This window comes from Pecten maximus, chromosome 2 (assembly GCF_902652985.1).
Source record: "Pecten maximus chromosome 2, xPecMax1.1, whole genome shotgun sequence".
NCBI lineage: Eukaryota > Metazoa > Mollusca > Bivalvia > Pectinida > Pectinidae > Pecten > Pecten maximus.
Window position 1 is genome coordinate 39,399,033 of NC_047016.1, and position 15,438 is coordinate 39,414,470.

Below are 15,438 nucleotides of genomic sequence, written 5' to 3' on the forward strand. Positions count from 1 at the left end.
CCCCACCCCCACCCCACCCCACCCCACCCCCTACGTCCCTTCTCGTCGGCTATTATGTTGACAAATGATGGTGGAAACATAAAAATGTTGTTGTATTTGATGAAACGAATATACAAGGACGAAAGATCTCAAAATAAATAATGCTTCGTCCAAAAACGCTGTTTCTAGAAATGCCGCGATATTGTTTGACGTACGCTAAACAAGTTACGTCATCAATTCCGACGTAAAAATGATGACGTCTCATCAATTGTGTTCATCAGGGAGTCAAACGACCCGTTTCAAGTGACTGTAACTGTAAGTACATTTTGACTAATCTCAACTATTTTTTTGATATTTCGCCTATAGAAACTTACTCTCGTCAAGTAATCAACAATAGGGCTAGACTAACTATCTTTTCTGATTTACCAGAAGTACATTGTACGAAGAAACTTTTCATGTGTGCTATTTACCAGTAGTGGTTGAAATGTACCATTTCGTTATTGTGCCTGCTAATCACTGTCTTTTCAATGCGACAAAAAGAAATAACAAAAACATGTTCACAATAAGAAATAATGAAAAAAGTGAAGAAGCCGCTGTTTAGAGTACAGTAGCGATCCTATATATATTTGGTCCATGTTTATCGTTGTTTTCGTTCGTTCTTTTGTCATGTTTCCTTTTTTTGTCATGTTGTTTATGTATTTTTCATTTTTTTCTTCCTGCGGCAAAATTATTTCGGGTCACTAAAGTCCAAATAGCAACTCGATTACTTTTGATATATCGCACTAGATGTTTCGGTTTATCGTTTTGTCGATGCAAAAAGTCGCTGCCGTTTAGCGCGGCGAATAAAAAGATAATTATCGCTATGTCGCAGCGCAACCGTGAAATAACGAAATGTCTCACAGCAGACACCACACACGATCAATAAGCCGTGGTGAGGTGGTACACTCACCACCACACACGATCAATAAGCCGTGGTGAGGTGGTACACTCGCCACCACACACGATCGATAAGCCGTGGTGAGGTGGTACACTCGCCACCACACACGATCGATAAGCCGTGGTGAGGTGGTACACTCGCCACCACACACGATCGATAAGCCGTGGTGAGGTGGTACACTCGCCACCACACACGATCGATAAGCCGTGGTGAGGTGGTACACTCGCCACCACACACGATCGATAAGCCGTGGTGAGGTGGTACACTCGCCACCACACACGATCGATAAGCCGTGGTGAGGTGGTACACTCACCTCCACACACGATCCCCTCCTTCCCAGTATATACGTATGCACCGCGGTCACCTATGGCAGACCTCCATCAATGCTTAGAGAATTTTATTTTTGACCCTCCATGACAGGTAATGATGTTTGCGCCTGGAGAGCTGCCATAGGATGTTTCTATTGTAAGTTGGCATGTATGCCAGTCACATTTGTCTTCAATAATGATTTCACCCAAGTTTTTAAAACAGCTATCTCCAATCTGAACTGTCTCCATAGGATATATATTTTGCTACTACAGTTGTCCCATTACATCCATCATCCATACAATGTAACCTTAATTATTTTATTAATAGCTGGGGATATTCACCCAAATCCCGGGCCCAACTCTAATAGCAGTTCGGCTACCAGTGTCATTAGTGACCATGATGCTGTTTTTGCAATTATAAATATCCCTGTCAAAATTAAACATTATTTTAAAAGAAAGGTTTGGCTGTATGATCAGACTGATATTGATAAACTGAAAGTCATGATTAATAGTATCCCATGGCTTGACAGATTTGCGAACCTATCACATGTCAATGAAATGTGTAATTTCTTTACTGAGAAATTCCTTGATGCCGTTGACAAATGTATACCGTCCAAAGAAATAGTAGTACGCGATAGTGATAAACCGTGGATGAATGGAATAGTTAGACGTAATATGAGAAAAAGAGATCGACTTAAAAAAATAATGTTCAATAATAGAACCGAGTCGAACAAAAATAAATATAAGTATATGAGAAATAGAGTAAACAATATGATCAAGAGGGCTAAAGAAATATTTTATGATAATATAAATACAGTTATAGATAAAAGTACTAACAGTCCTAAGACGTATTGGAAACTTCTTGGGAACATTCTTAAAAGTAAAAAAACCCCAGATATATCCCCTTTACTAGATAGTACTACAAACGAAATAATATACGACAATGATAGAAAATGTGAATTACTAAACAATTACTTTAGCTCTGTGTGTACTTTACCTGAAAATGATATAGATAAACCATTGCCAGCTTTTGAGAGGCGGACTGATTCTATTTTATCAGAAATACATATAGATTACAGTGAAGTTGAAGATATTATAAATAATCTAGATGTTAATAAGGCGTCTGGCCCTGACGGAATTAGCCACAAAATGTTAAAACTACTGTCCAGTGAAATAGCTATACCGCTATCTTTTATATTTAATTATTCTTTGTCTTCCTCTATATATCCTGACAATTGGAAAATTGCGCATGTCATGCCTATTTTTAAGGCTAATGACGCAAGCATTGTCTCCAACTACAGACCTATCTCACTGCTAAGTTGTATAGGTAAACTATTTGAGCGTGTAGTACATAAACATATTTATAATTTCTTAATCGAAAATGACCTTATTTATAAATATCAGTCCGGGTTTCTACCAAACCATTCCACAACACATCAACTTATCGAGTTATATCATTCAATAATTACATCATTAGAAAATTATGAGCATTCGATTTTAATTTTTTGTGATTTTTCAAAGGCCTTTGACCGTGTGTGGCACAAAGGTCTTCTACATAAACTTAACAATTATGGTATCTCAGGACCTCTTCTAAGATGGATAACTAGTTATCTGTCGAACAGAAAACAATCAGTTTTTATTAATGATTCTATATCTTCGCGTAAGACTATAAATGCTGGTGTCCCTCAAGGATCAGTTCTAGGTCCACTTTTCTTCCTTCTTTATATAAACGATATTTCATGTGAACTTTCTTCCCTATCTAGACTCTTTGCAGATGATACCTCTCTTTCTTATTCGTCCCATGACTTAAACACTATTGAAGCAGACGCAAACGCAGATCTTATTAAACTTGAAGTCTGGTCTAAAGAATGGCTAATGTCCTTTAATCCTACTAAAACTGAGGCCCTGGTTATCTCAAATAGGCAACTTCCATTTATCCCATCTTTAACATTCAACAATACCCCAATTCAAATCACTAACCAACATAAACACTTAGGTGTCGTTTTTTCTAATGATTGTAAATGGAATATCCATGTTGAATATATGGTTAAAAAAGTTAATAAATATATAGCCACACTTCGTAAATTAAAACTTATCCTAAATAGGAATACATTAGAAAAAATGTATCTTACTTATATTCGACCTCTACTCGAATATGCCTGCGAAGTATGGGACAACTGTGGTACAACAAATTCATTGCTATTGGAAAAAATAAATTTAGAAGCTGCGAGAATAGTTACAGGGCTGCCCATATTCACAAAAAAAGATTTCTTATATCAAGAAACCGGCTGGTTACCCCTTGCGAAGAGAAGGGATGCTCGGAAACTGTCTTTATTCTATTCTATAGTTAATAATTTGTCACCTACTTTTCTCGTCGACTTATTGCCAATGTATATTGGAAATATAATTCCATACAATTTGCGAAATGCACATCTTTTGAGAGAACAACACTTTCGTTTACAACTTTCAAACAATTCTTTCTTTCCCTCTACGTCAAAACTCTGGAACGACTTGAATATCACTATTAGAAACTCGCCTTCTCTAAGTTCTTTTAAGTCAAATGTAAAGAAATCTATGACAGCAAACAATATATTATAGAGTAAGCATTTTATAAACTATGGACCTAGGAATTTAAATATTATCCACAGTCGACTGAGAAATCGAGCTAGCACACTAAACTATGATCTTTTTAGAGCTAATCTCGTAGATTCACCCGAGTGTCAATGTGGGCATCCCTGTGAAGATTGCTATCATTTTTTCCTTATCTGTCCTTTGTATGCCAATTTAAGAAGAACACTTATTACTGAAATATCATGGTACGGTCCTGCCAACATCGATGTTCTTTGTAAAGGTGATCCTAATATTTCACCAAATGACAATGTAAAAATCGCCAAAGCTGTGCAAAACTTCCTGAGAAGGTCGGGTAGATTCGACTAGCTGCCGTTTCTTACTCCCCCTCCCTTTTTCCTCTCCTTTTCTTAATCTTATTAGTTCATAAACTTGCTTCAAAAGTGTCCTATCTATCCGTACTTTATATATAGTGTAAGGACAACAATGGATCAATTGAATCCATCTAAAAATGTAGGTTGTATTTCTGGTCCTTCCGGATCCAAACGGCACTTGAGAAACGTAGTTAACTGGAAGAGCGGACGGAACCAGGAGAAAGCCACTTACGCACGGGATGTGATGAACATTTGAAACAGCTGAAAGATTGGAAAGTGAATAGTGTAACAAGTGTCGTCTGTGTCGGGAAGGATCGGAAACACAATCTCAGTTCATTAATTTTACTTGTTGCAAGCTATACAAAACTATTGTCACCCCCCCTCTCTCTCTCCTCCTGCCTGTCTCTCATTCTCTCTCTCTTTTTCCATCCCTAATAAAATAAAACCTTTTTTTTTTAAGAAAGACAATTCATAAATCATCTTTTGTTTATCATATTGTTGAATATTTGTACATATCATCATGTGACCACTGTATATTATCATATGTCATTTATGCGGGAAAGGTCATCAATAAGTTGGCAAAACTTACCGACCAATCCCTTTGTCATTTTATGTCAATAAAATATGTTTAAACTAAACACACGATCGATAAGCCGTGGTGAGGTGGTACACTCGCCACTTCACACGATCGATAAGCCGTGGTGAGGTGGTACACTCGCCACCACACACGATCGATAAGCCGTGGTGAGGTGGTACACTCGCCACCACACACGATCGATAAGCCGTGGTGAGGTGGTACACTCGCCACCACACACGATCGATAAGCCGTGGTGATGTGGTACACTCGCCACCACACACGATCGATAAGCCGTGGTGAGGTGGTACACTCGCCACAACACACGATCGATAAGCCGTGGTGAGGTGGCACACTCGCCACCACACTTGATCGATAAGCCGTGGTGAGGTGGCACACTCGTTACCACACACGATCGATAAGCCGTGGTGAGGTGGCACACTCGCCACCACACACGATCGATAAGCCGTGGTGAGGTGGCACACTCGCCACCCACACACGATCGATAAGCCGTGGTGAGGTGGCACACTCGCCACCACACACGATCGATAAGCCGTGGTGAGGTGGCACACTCGCCACCACACACGATCGATAAGCCGTGGTGAGGTGGCACACTCGCCACCACACACGATCGATAAGCCGTGGTGAGGTGGTACACTTGGTTAGAATAGGTCGACAACAGGAGTTCGTTTCTATAGATAAGTTATATTAGTTATAAAAAAATTGCCTCAAAATAAAGCATTCTGAGGCGATATTCTAATGATCAAATATTTTATTATTACTTATCTTTAGAAATGAACTCCTGTGTGTCGACCAGGACAGTTGTCGTTTCTTAGGAATTTTCAATTATCGAATGAATTTTATTTAAGCTTGAATTAGATGGATAATAATATTCAAATGTTATAAATTACATCATGCTCGGAGTCCGATAAGGACCTACCAGACGAAAAAACTAACCGAGAACGAAACCCTTGGACTTTGGAGATGAAGCCAACATGCCCTGTAATCAAAATATAATTCTGCCACGTTCATTTTCAGCGTTTAAGCCATTATTTTAGCACCTTGTGTCAATACTTTTGATTGACTGATGGTATTTTTGTATCTGTACAGCACATCCCTCGCGCTCGTGGCGAAATGTCTCCGCAGAACGTTCAATCGAAGGGTTTGGCGGTAACCGCCTGGACAATATCCGAACAGGTGGACGAGGTACGAGGTAAACTTCATCTCAAAGGTACGTATCTTTCAGATTAACAAACCACGGGGTTACATATTCGGTAAATCAGTTGTCCTCTGATCCAAAAAATTGGCTTCAAATATGCTTCGTTACATTGACACTAATTTTGTTTAGCGGTAGAATTACAAATATATTGCACTCCGTAGGAACCCCCGTATTGAAAATCCTAAGCATAATTTTAAAAGTTGTCTTATTTGATATGTAAAAATTATATTTTTTAAAAACAGCAGCTAGAAATAAACGATGCATGCATTTATTTTCATTGGTATAGAGCGCGATGCCAAAGCATTCTACGAAAGTTCCGAAACCAAGAAGATCGAATTCGAACAACTGATCGCGAAACTGCGAGGCGAAAACAAACTAAAGCGTATAACTGTGTCTAAAAGCATCAGTGTAAGTATAAGGTTTGAATGGGAATCAAGAAATAAAATAGATATATCAGAATAATTAATTTAAGCAGTGTATTTTTCAATGATTTATACTTACATAAGTAAGATGGAGAAAACACTTATTTTCCCGAAATGTCAGGGTATTGATGATAACCCCCGAAATGTCAGGGTATTGATGATAACCCCCGAAATGTCAGGGTATTGATGATAACCCCGAAATGTCGGGGTATTGATGATAACCCCCGAAATGTCAGGGTATTGATGATAATCCCCGAAATGTCAGGGTATTGATGATAACCCCTGAAATGTCAGGGTATTGATGATAATCCCCGAAATGTCAGGGTATTGATGATAACCCTGAAATGTCAGGGTATTGATGATAACCCCGAAATGTCAGGGTATTGATGATAACCCCGAAATGTCAGGGTTTTGATGATAACCCCCGAAATGTCAGGGTATTGATGATAACCCCCAAGATGTTAGGGTATTGATGATAACCCCCGAAATGTCAGGGTATTGATGTAACCCCCGAAATGTCAGGGTATTGATGATAACCCCCGAAATGTCAGGGTATTGATGATAACCCCCGAAATGTCAGGGTATTGATGATAACCCCGAAATGTCAGGGTATTGATGATAACCCCCAAGATGTTAGGGTATTGATGATAACCCCCGAAATGTTAGGGTATTGATGATAACCCCCGAAATGTCAGGGTATTGATGATAACCCCCGAAATGTCAGGGTATTGATGATAACCCCCAAGATGTTAGGGTATTGATGATAACCCCCGAAATGTCAGGGTATTGATGTAACCTCCGAAATGTCAGGGTATTGATGATAACCCCCGAAATGTCAGGGTATTGATGATAACCCCCGAAATGTCAGGGTATTGATGATAACCCCCGAAATGTCAGGGTATTGATGATAACCCCCAAAATGTCAGGGTATTGATGATAACCCCCGAAATGTCAGGGTATTGATGATAACCCCCGAAATGTCAGGGTATTGATGATAACCCCGAAATGTCAGGGTATTGATGATAACCCCCGAAATGTCAGGGTATTGATGATAACCCCGAAATGTCAGGGTATTGATGATAACCCCCGAAATGTCAGGGTATTGATGTAACCCCCGAAATGTCAGGGTATTGATAACCCCCGAAATGTCAGGGTATTGATGATAACCCCGAAATGTCAGGGTATTGATAACCCCCGAAATGTCAGGGTGTTGATGGTAACCTTCGAAAGATATAGTTCTGCGACACTAACTGGAAATTCGAGATCTTCACTTGAAACAAGCTTCCGTACTTTCACACAATTATCCTTTTTACGTTGACATATGCTGACCACTAAGATAAGGAGGGTGACCTTCATTGAATGATGTAACATATGTTTCGCTGACCCTTAGGGCGATGGGAAGGTCATACGGTCAGTGTTCCAGAACCGACGCAAAGAACTCCTTTCTATGCAAAGATATACCGTGGCCGTAAGTATAATTATCTCATACCGGAATAATGAATATGATTGACTCATACCGGGTTATAAATATGATTGACTCATACCGGGTTATAAATATGATTGACTCATACCGGGTTATAAATATGATTGACTCATATCGGGTTATAAATATGATTGACTCATACCTGGATAATATACAATGATTGGCTTTAGATTAGGTTAACACGTGGTTTCATTAACCCCAAACAACATATTAACCGAGGACGAAGTCCGATAGTAAATATGATTGACTCATACGGTGCTAATTACCGCGACACTGAGTATGATTGACTCATACCGGGTTAATGAATATGATTGACTCATACCGGAATAATGAGTATGGTCGACTCATACCGGAATAATGAGTATGGTTGACTCATATCGGGTTATAAATATGATTGACTCATACATGGAAAATATACAATGATTGGCTTTTGATTAGGTTAACACGTGGTTTCATTAACCCAAAAAAACATATTAACCGAGGACGAAGTCCGTTAGTAAATATGATTGACTCATACGGTGCTAATTACTGCGAGTTTTTTCACAATGATCTGGACAGGAAGCCATATGTACAATGGACCTGAAAGTATGCGAGGCGAGTAAACGATTGAACGATCTGCAGTACCAACGCAACCAGCGCGAGGTCCGTCTGAGTGAGTTACACGTCACAGCGAAACAGATGAAGACGATCACTAACACCGACTACAACATAGACAGAGAGAAGGTAACAAGTACGGGGCGGATATATAACGTCCCGTTAGGTCGGCATCAATATCTTGTTATTCGACAAAATAACGAACGCACAAAAGTTGGAAGTAATGTTGTCAACAGGTACCGTTTGGTCATTTATAAAAAGAAATGAAATAAAGACGAAAGAGCGATCAAGAATAAGATTTTAAAGAACGAAAACTAAGTTATGTAAACAGTTAAACTTAGTCACCAACCAGGGCATATGGTGGCGAGAAGAGAGGAAATAGTACACTGTGTCAGATAGGGGGCAGGGTTGGAATCACAGGGCCACGTCACTATCGTATCGTTTTGTAAACTCTTGATGTCTACCCTACGACTCATAACCACAGGCGCTTGCATTGAAAATGTGATTTTCATTTTTTTTTTATATGACAGTGGTATGTGTACTCTGTGAAGTACACTTGTACTTCACAGAGTACAAATACTACTGTTATATATATATATATATATATAAATCACATTTTTTATGCAAGCGCCTGTGGTCATAACCTGTGAGTCGTAGGGTATAGACACATCAAGAGTTTACAAAACGATACGATAGTGACGTGGCCCTGTGTTGGAATCGAGGTGTAGAGGGTGTGAGGGGCGGGGATAGAAGTGGTAAAGATTACAAGAGGATGTCATTTCATTATGCCATTTATCAGTTACTGCAAATAACTGCCGAGTTAACCCACGAGTTTTATCATTACAGGAGATCCGTCGGCTACAGAATGAGATGGACAAGGCGCGAATTAAATACGAGGCGGCCCGCAACATTTCACGCCGATATGAAGAGATTATGATGCATATGCAAGAGGTTTGTTTGTATCTTCCAATCTACGGAAGGCTGCTAGTACCACCAGTGAATATTTTTCTGGTGGCCAGGCGACAGGACAAAATATTTTCACTGGTAGCACTAGCAAGCTTCCTTACTAAGCAAAGTTTCCAAAGGGGAATACGTAAGGTGGAAGCAATAAAACTGATGCCTAATTAAAATATGTCGGTCCAAAAATAACTGCTTTCATGTAATGGTGGTTTTTTGTGTGTGATACTGTTCATTAAATTTAGTCGCGCGAGCACCTTAGACGCACATGTTTAAACAGGGTTGCGTAACTTCTCTGTGATGTTATTATTATGGCAGTGGTACGTCAAATAAGGAAAGTATATACATGTACCTGTAGTGAACAAGTTTGTCTTCGTTAATGTACATTTCTGTCCAATCTGGCGAAAGAACGAAAGAACGACGTTTTTTTTTCTTTTATTGCGCAGAAACAAAAAGACGAAAATTAAGGGGTGTTATTTATCGAAAGTATGAAAATAGTTCATCTCAGTGCGTCAACAAATGCGTGATACACGGTGGGGGAGGGGGAGGGAGAGGGGGAGGGGAGGGGGAGGGGTTAATACACGATGGGGGGGGGGTAATACATGGTGAGGGTGGGGGTAATACACGGTGGGGTTGGGGTAATACACGGTGGGGGTGGGGGTAATACACGGTGGGGGAGGGGTTGGGGTGGGGGTAATACACGGTGGGGGTGGGGGTAATACACGGTGGGGGTGGGGGTGGGGGGTGGGGTTGGGGTAATACACGATGGGGGTAGGGGGGATGGGAGGGTGTAATACACAATGACGGGATAGGGTGGGAGAGAGGGGGTAATACACGGTGGGGTGGGTAGGGGGAGGGGGTAATGCACGTTGTCGGGGTAGAAACTTTTTAAAACCCGACATATTCAATTGATTCAATTTTAATGAAGGAGGTGCGGAATTATCCTGCCCGACTTGATTTACTGGAGCAAATTGTCGGGGACGCTTCTTCAGAACTCGGAGTACTACACCATATGAACGAGAAGGCCATAAAAACGAGCGAAGAGTCCAGGGTATGTAACAGGGGCAAATTGTCTCGTCATAATTCAATGAAGCTCTCGTAGTTAGTTTCAAAACTAGCGCTTTTTGTTCAATAATTTATTTTCAATCGGCATCCACATTGTCTACGAATGCCAAATAACAACAGTTCAATAGTCCTGATCGAGAAGATGTATGCTAAAATGCACTTGTTCTTATTGGGGCATATATAGGTCATATGTAGGTTAGTCAAGCGGCATTATTCGTATTTTAAGTTCCAAATCCATCAGAGGATATCGATGGAAATGTGTTTTGTTTTACCACACCTGAGATTTGTTAAGGCTTTTGTCAGAAAACCTCCCTTGCTTTCTCGCCATTGTAGAAGGACCTTCACGGGATGGAACGAGAGATGTACCAGGCCAAACGGGCACGTGATATGCAATTGAATGAAACGCGGAAAGAAGTAGAGAGACGGAAGGAAACATCGGAGCGTGCAGAAAAACGGGTTAGTTGTCATAAGGGGAGATTATTCAACACGAAAACACTCAAAACTCAAGAATTAATGTAAAGAGAAATCGTACAGTCTTGACTAATAATTTCAGCAATTGAATGCCTTTCAGACGTTATCTGTAATATTGTCTATACTTGCAGGCCAAAGTCAATCTGATTGCCGATACGACAGGTAAGTTTTTTTGTTTTTTTTGTTTTGTTTTTGTTTTGTGTTTAACAAACACATACAATACTAAATTACACAATTGATATTACAATATCAAATAACAATATAATAGCACAGACAATAGTAGGAAGTTGCGTTTATGCGATTTAGATGTCAAACATTGATCACGTGAGAAAAATACATCCCCGTTTCTAAATATGCTTTTGATAGTGTATAGTCAATAAAATTTCCATGATTAGCTTGAAAATATTTTTTACGTTATGGAGCTCTGACACAAAAACCGGGGTGTACTCTCATCATAAACTGATTCGCGGTTTATTTAGAGAACACTCCGTTCTTCTGTGTTATGTGAAAAATAAGTTAATCCTTGAATAACTGGGCCATACGATAAACAGAATCTTCAAATAGTTTTTTTTAATATTCTTTCAATATATATTCCATTATCACTTGCAGACACGAAGGCCGCCCGGCTACAACAGGAGAAGGCTGAGCGCCAGGAAAAGATCCTTGAGCTGGAGATAGGTTTCGAGAAGATAAAAAGCGCTATCAATGTATCTGACATCGATGTGAGTGAATAATGATTAAAATAAGTAACTGAAATTTGGCGAAATTATACCGAATTTGGTTCATTATTATGAAATACCAACATGGAGAGCAAAGTGCCACATAACACCTTAACTCTAGCCAGTCTGATAAGAACTAGAGTTTTTGATCCTATTATTTCGCGAACGCTGTCTGGTGGTTTTATTTGTATTGGCAGGATGTAATTACAATTTTGTCAGTATTTTACAGTACAACTTAAATTCAATGAACTTCCCCCTAAAATAAGAGGAACAAAAGTATAAAACTCTATGTATATCGCAAGACATTACTAGAATCTAGATCCATATCTGCAACTCTTTAAATTCCGTCTCGAATTGAACTCCAATGCAATTTCTCATACTCAAAGCGCCAATTTTGATTTTTTGCGTTGGTGATATTTTTATTGGTGTACTTCTCGGGAACTTATGTCGCCCTATAAGTTTTAAAGACCATTGTTGAATATTCTACAGGACGTGGTGACGCGCGTGCTGAACCAGGGAGATACAACTCAGCGGATCAAGGCACAAGAGAAAGAAAAACTGAAGAACAAAAAAGAACTTCTGCGCGAGCAAGAAAAACTTAACAAACTTTTCGAGGAAATAAAGTTCACCAGTGAACGACAACTCGCAAGGTAAGCAGCTTAATAGGATGATATTAAAGTCAAAATCATCAACCACACAACCTATATTTCGTACTCTCAAATTGGGCATTGCTTTTCGCTTAGGTTTGACGTGTTTGAATACTATGATAGAAATTGATAATATTTTTTTCTCTGTTTGATTTATACATATTTCATTTGTAGATATACAAATGGGATCAGACACAAATTTAAAACTTATAATCCGTCTTCTTCCGTAAAAGATGAATGATTCAATATACATAAGAAACAATGATGATGAAAGCAATTCAAAAGTTACTTTTCTCTGTAACGTTTAGCCCAATGACAAGTACCCCAATAGATGTAAGTACTATATTTAACACTTTCCCCTCTTCAGCTGTGATAAGGCGATGGTCATTGGGAATGGCGGTGACGATGGTGGTCAGAATTTCAAATCATTTCAACTCACATTGTACAACGTCATGTTTCAGAGCCAGACAGATTCTAGACGATATCCAAGACGACCTGGCTGAGAAGGAGAAGACTCGAGAGAAGACAAACAAGAGCCTACAGGTCAGCGACAGCCTGCTGCTGGACATCCAGTCCGGTATCGCCACACTGAACGAGAAGCTCAAAGATGTCAAGCTAAAGCCAGTAAGTATTGGAGGTTCACTTTTTGTCAGTTGCGAGTTGGGAAATGCGAGTTGCGAGTTGCTAGTTGCAAAGTGCGAGTTGAGATTTACAAAATGCGAGTTGCGAGTTACAAAATGCGAGTTACAAAATGCGAGTTGTGAGTTACAAAATGCGAGTTGGGAAATGCGAGTTGCAAAGTGTGAGTTGCGAGTTGCAAAATGCGAGTTGTGAGCTGCAAGTGCGAGTTGAGAGTTACAAAATGCGAGTTGCATAGGCATAACCGTACTGCTGTACAATGTTATTCAATGGTGGTCATAAGAAGATGTGTCCGGGTCCTCTAATTCTTTGTTGTTATGGACCACCTTTGTACAATGTTGATATACATTTTTCATCAAACGTCAAACCTTTGTCTGTTGAACAGTTTTGCGGAAGTTTGTCCTACCAAACCAATTTACTAGCTGATTGAACCGCAATCTTACCAGCTAATCCTAGTCGTTGAGTTCATGCTTTTCTTTGTTTCTCGCCACTTTAGCCATTCCACAACTTTACAACTGGCGACCCGGTGAAAGATCTGCTTAATTGTTCCCGAAAGTTGGACAAGTTACAGACCGAACTCGCGTTTCAAGAAGGAATGGTGCCTCGGGTTGATCAAAACAAGGTACAATATGTTCAAACGTCTTGATGGATACGTCGGGTGACTCCGTTACAATTTGTTTGGCCACAAATTCTCATTCTTGAGTTTCCATATTGATTTAACAGTTTATTTTCAAACATCCATCAACGGATGAATACAAATTAGTTCTATCCGTATTACACGAAGTTTGTAACAATTTCTTCTTCAATATGGATATATTCAAGAATATGGTATTAATTCAAAAGTATTAGTATTGGTTCAAAAAACGTGGACACAGCAGTATTCAGCCTGCATGTTTTGTTCTTAGCGAATGAATACACTTAATATCCAGTTATAATTGAGACCATTGAATGTACAGGAAACATACCGCTCCTTCTTTACAGCTTCACGAATTCCTGGAGAGTCGTCTGCCACCATCCAACATCCGGATAAAGGTCGATATGGATGACGGAAGTGACGAAGACGACTTCCACTTTGACCATGACCAGGAAAACGAGGGTCTGTTGTCTCGTGATGATATCAAGAGGCTTGGACAAGAGATGCTCAATTCCAAACTCAGGCCAAAGAAAAAGCGGTCTAAAAAGCGCGCCAATTAGAAAACTAGCAGACGATGACAGGGGAAAGCTTTGTGTGGTTATGTTGTTTTTGGAAAGCACTTGATATTTTTTCCCCATTCATTGTCGAAAATAATGAAAAGTTTCTAAACTATGGTGGCTCGTTAGGGCCAAGTATCAAATATCGCATTCTTGCACTATCTCGCGTTTTCGCATTCTCGCCGTCGAGTTTTCGCATTCTTGTGTTTTCGCTCTTTTTTTTCTCGCGTTTTCGCTCCCTCGCCGTCGCGTTTTCGACCTAAGGTCGAGAGTGCGAGAATGCGAGATTTGATACTTGGCCCTAACGAGCCACCATACTAAACATTCTTCTTTAGTTTTTTTTTGTTCATTCTTAAACTTAAAACTTGTCTTTATCTATTTTCTTTATTTTTTTCGCTTGTTTGTTTGTTTTTAAATTGTTTACGTGTTTATTTTTTGTTAATTTTTAAACTTAAAACGTGTTTCTTTCTTTTTCGTTTGTTTTAACTGTTTACGTGTTTATTTTTTGTTTGTGTGTTTTATATGTTTCATATGTGGAGAGTTAGAATATCTAGTGGGTAAGGAATGTTTCTGTGTGTCTTTACGCTCCAGCTAACCTCAATCCTATGCCGTTCATGTATAATTCAATTAAGAAAACTGAACACTTTAAGTGTCGGCATCAGCGTTCGAACAGAGGTCTTTGTGCTTGTTTCCAATAGAATAACTTAAATTCCCCTCCATGGACCCATCGAGAGTGCAAAAGTCAGTGCCATTCAATATTTGTACAAAAAAGAATATGTTTCTGCATAAAAGTTTTAGATCATCTGGGCCGATTTAAATGCATAGTACTGCCTTGCCGAAAAAAAAAATGTTTACCGGACACAAGTTAAAATCGAATTAATCTTCTGCCGCAAGGGATTTACTTACAATGCCAAAGGTCAAAGGTACCATTACTAAACCATCAGATGCTTGTGTAATACATGAAGTGCCGTTACCATTCTATGAATTAACTGATGTCTACCCGAATAACAAATAACGGTATGGTTCACTATACCACGGCGTATATATCCTCTGTTCTGGCCTTTTCCTCTATTTTATTTCCAGACATACTATTATTTTTTTGCGGATCAATTCTAAACCATTAGTATTTTATCTATGCTTGCAAACTGATACCAATTTTACCTCTCATGTCGTCAAATTTTGATATGAGTGTAATGGACTTGGAAATTGCGACAGTAACCTTGACCTCATTTAAATTCGGAAGTGGATTTAGCCCGAGTTTCCTCTGGCCCTGACACCATGTCTGGTGTAG

The 15,438-nt window shown here is 39.4% G+C and overlaps 1 protein-coding gene across 1 annotated transcript; it reads left to right on the forward strand.

Annotated features, from left to right (window-relative positions):
* The first annotated feature begins 229 nt into the window (after positions 1-229).
* LOC117322043 (coiled-coil domain-containing protein 151-like) lies at positions 230-15,393 on the forward strand. The gene is made up of 14 exons (XM_033876765.1): positions 230-294; positions 5,851-5,971; positions 6,246-6,367; positions 7,772-7,849; positions 8,423-8,587; positions 9,305-9,409; positions 10,344-10,466; positions 10,814-10,936; positions 11,083-11,113; positions 11,561-11,673; positions 12,160-12,320; positions 12,779-12,941; positions 13,453-13,578; positions 13,938-15,393. Exons 2-14 carry the CDS (start codon positions 5,875-5,877, stop codon positions 14,148-14,150), a joined length of 1,620 nt encoding a protein of 539 aa, XP_033732656.1. The 5' UTR covers positions 230-294; positions 5,851-5,874; the 3' UTR covers positions 14,151-15,393.
* The last annotated feature ends 45 nt before the right edge of the window (positions 15,394-15,438 follow it).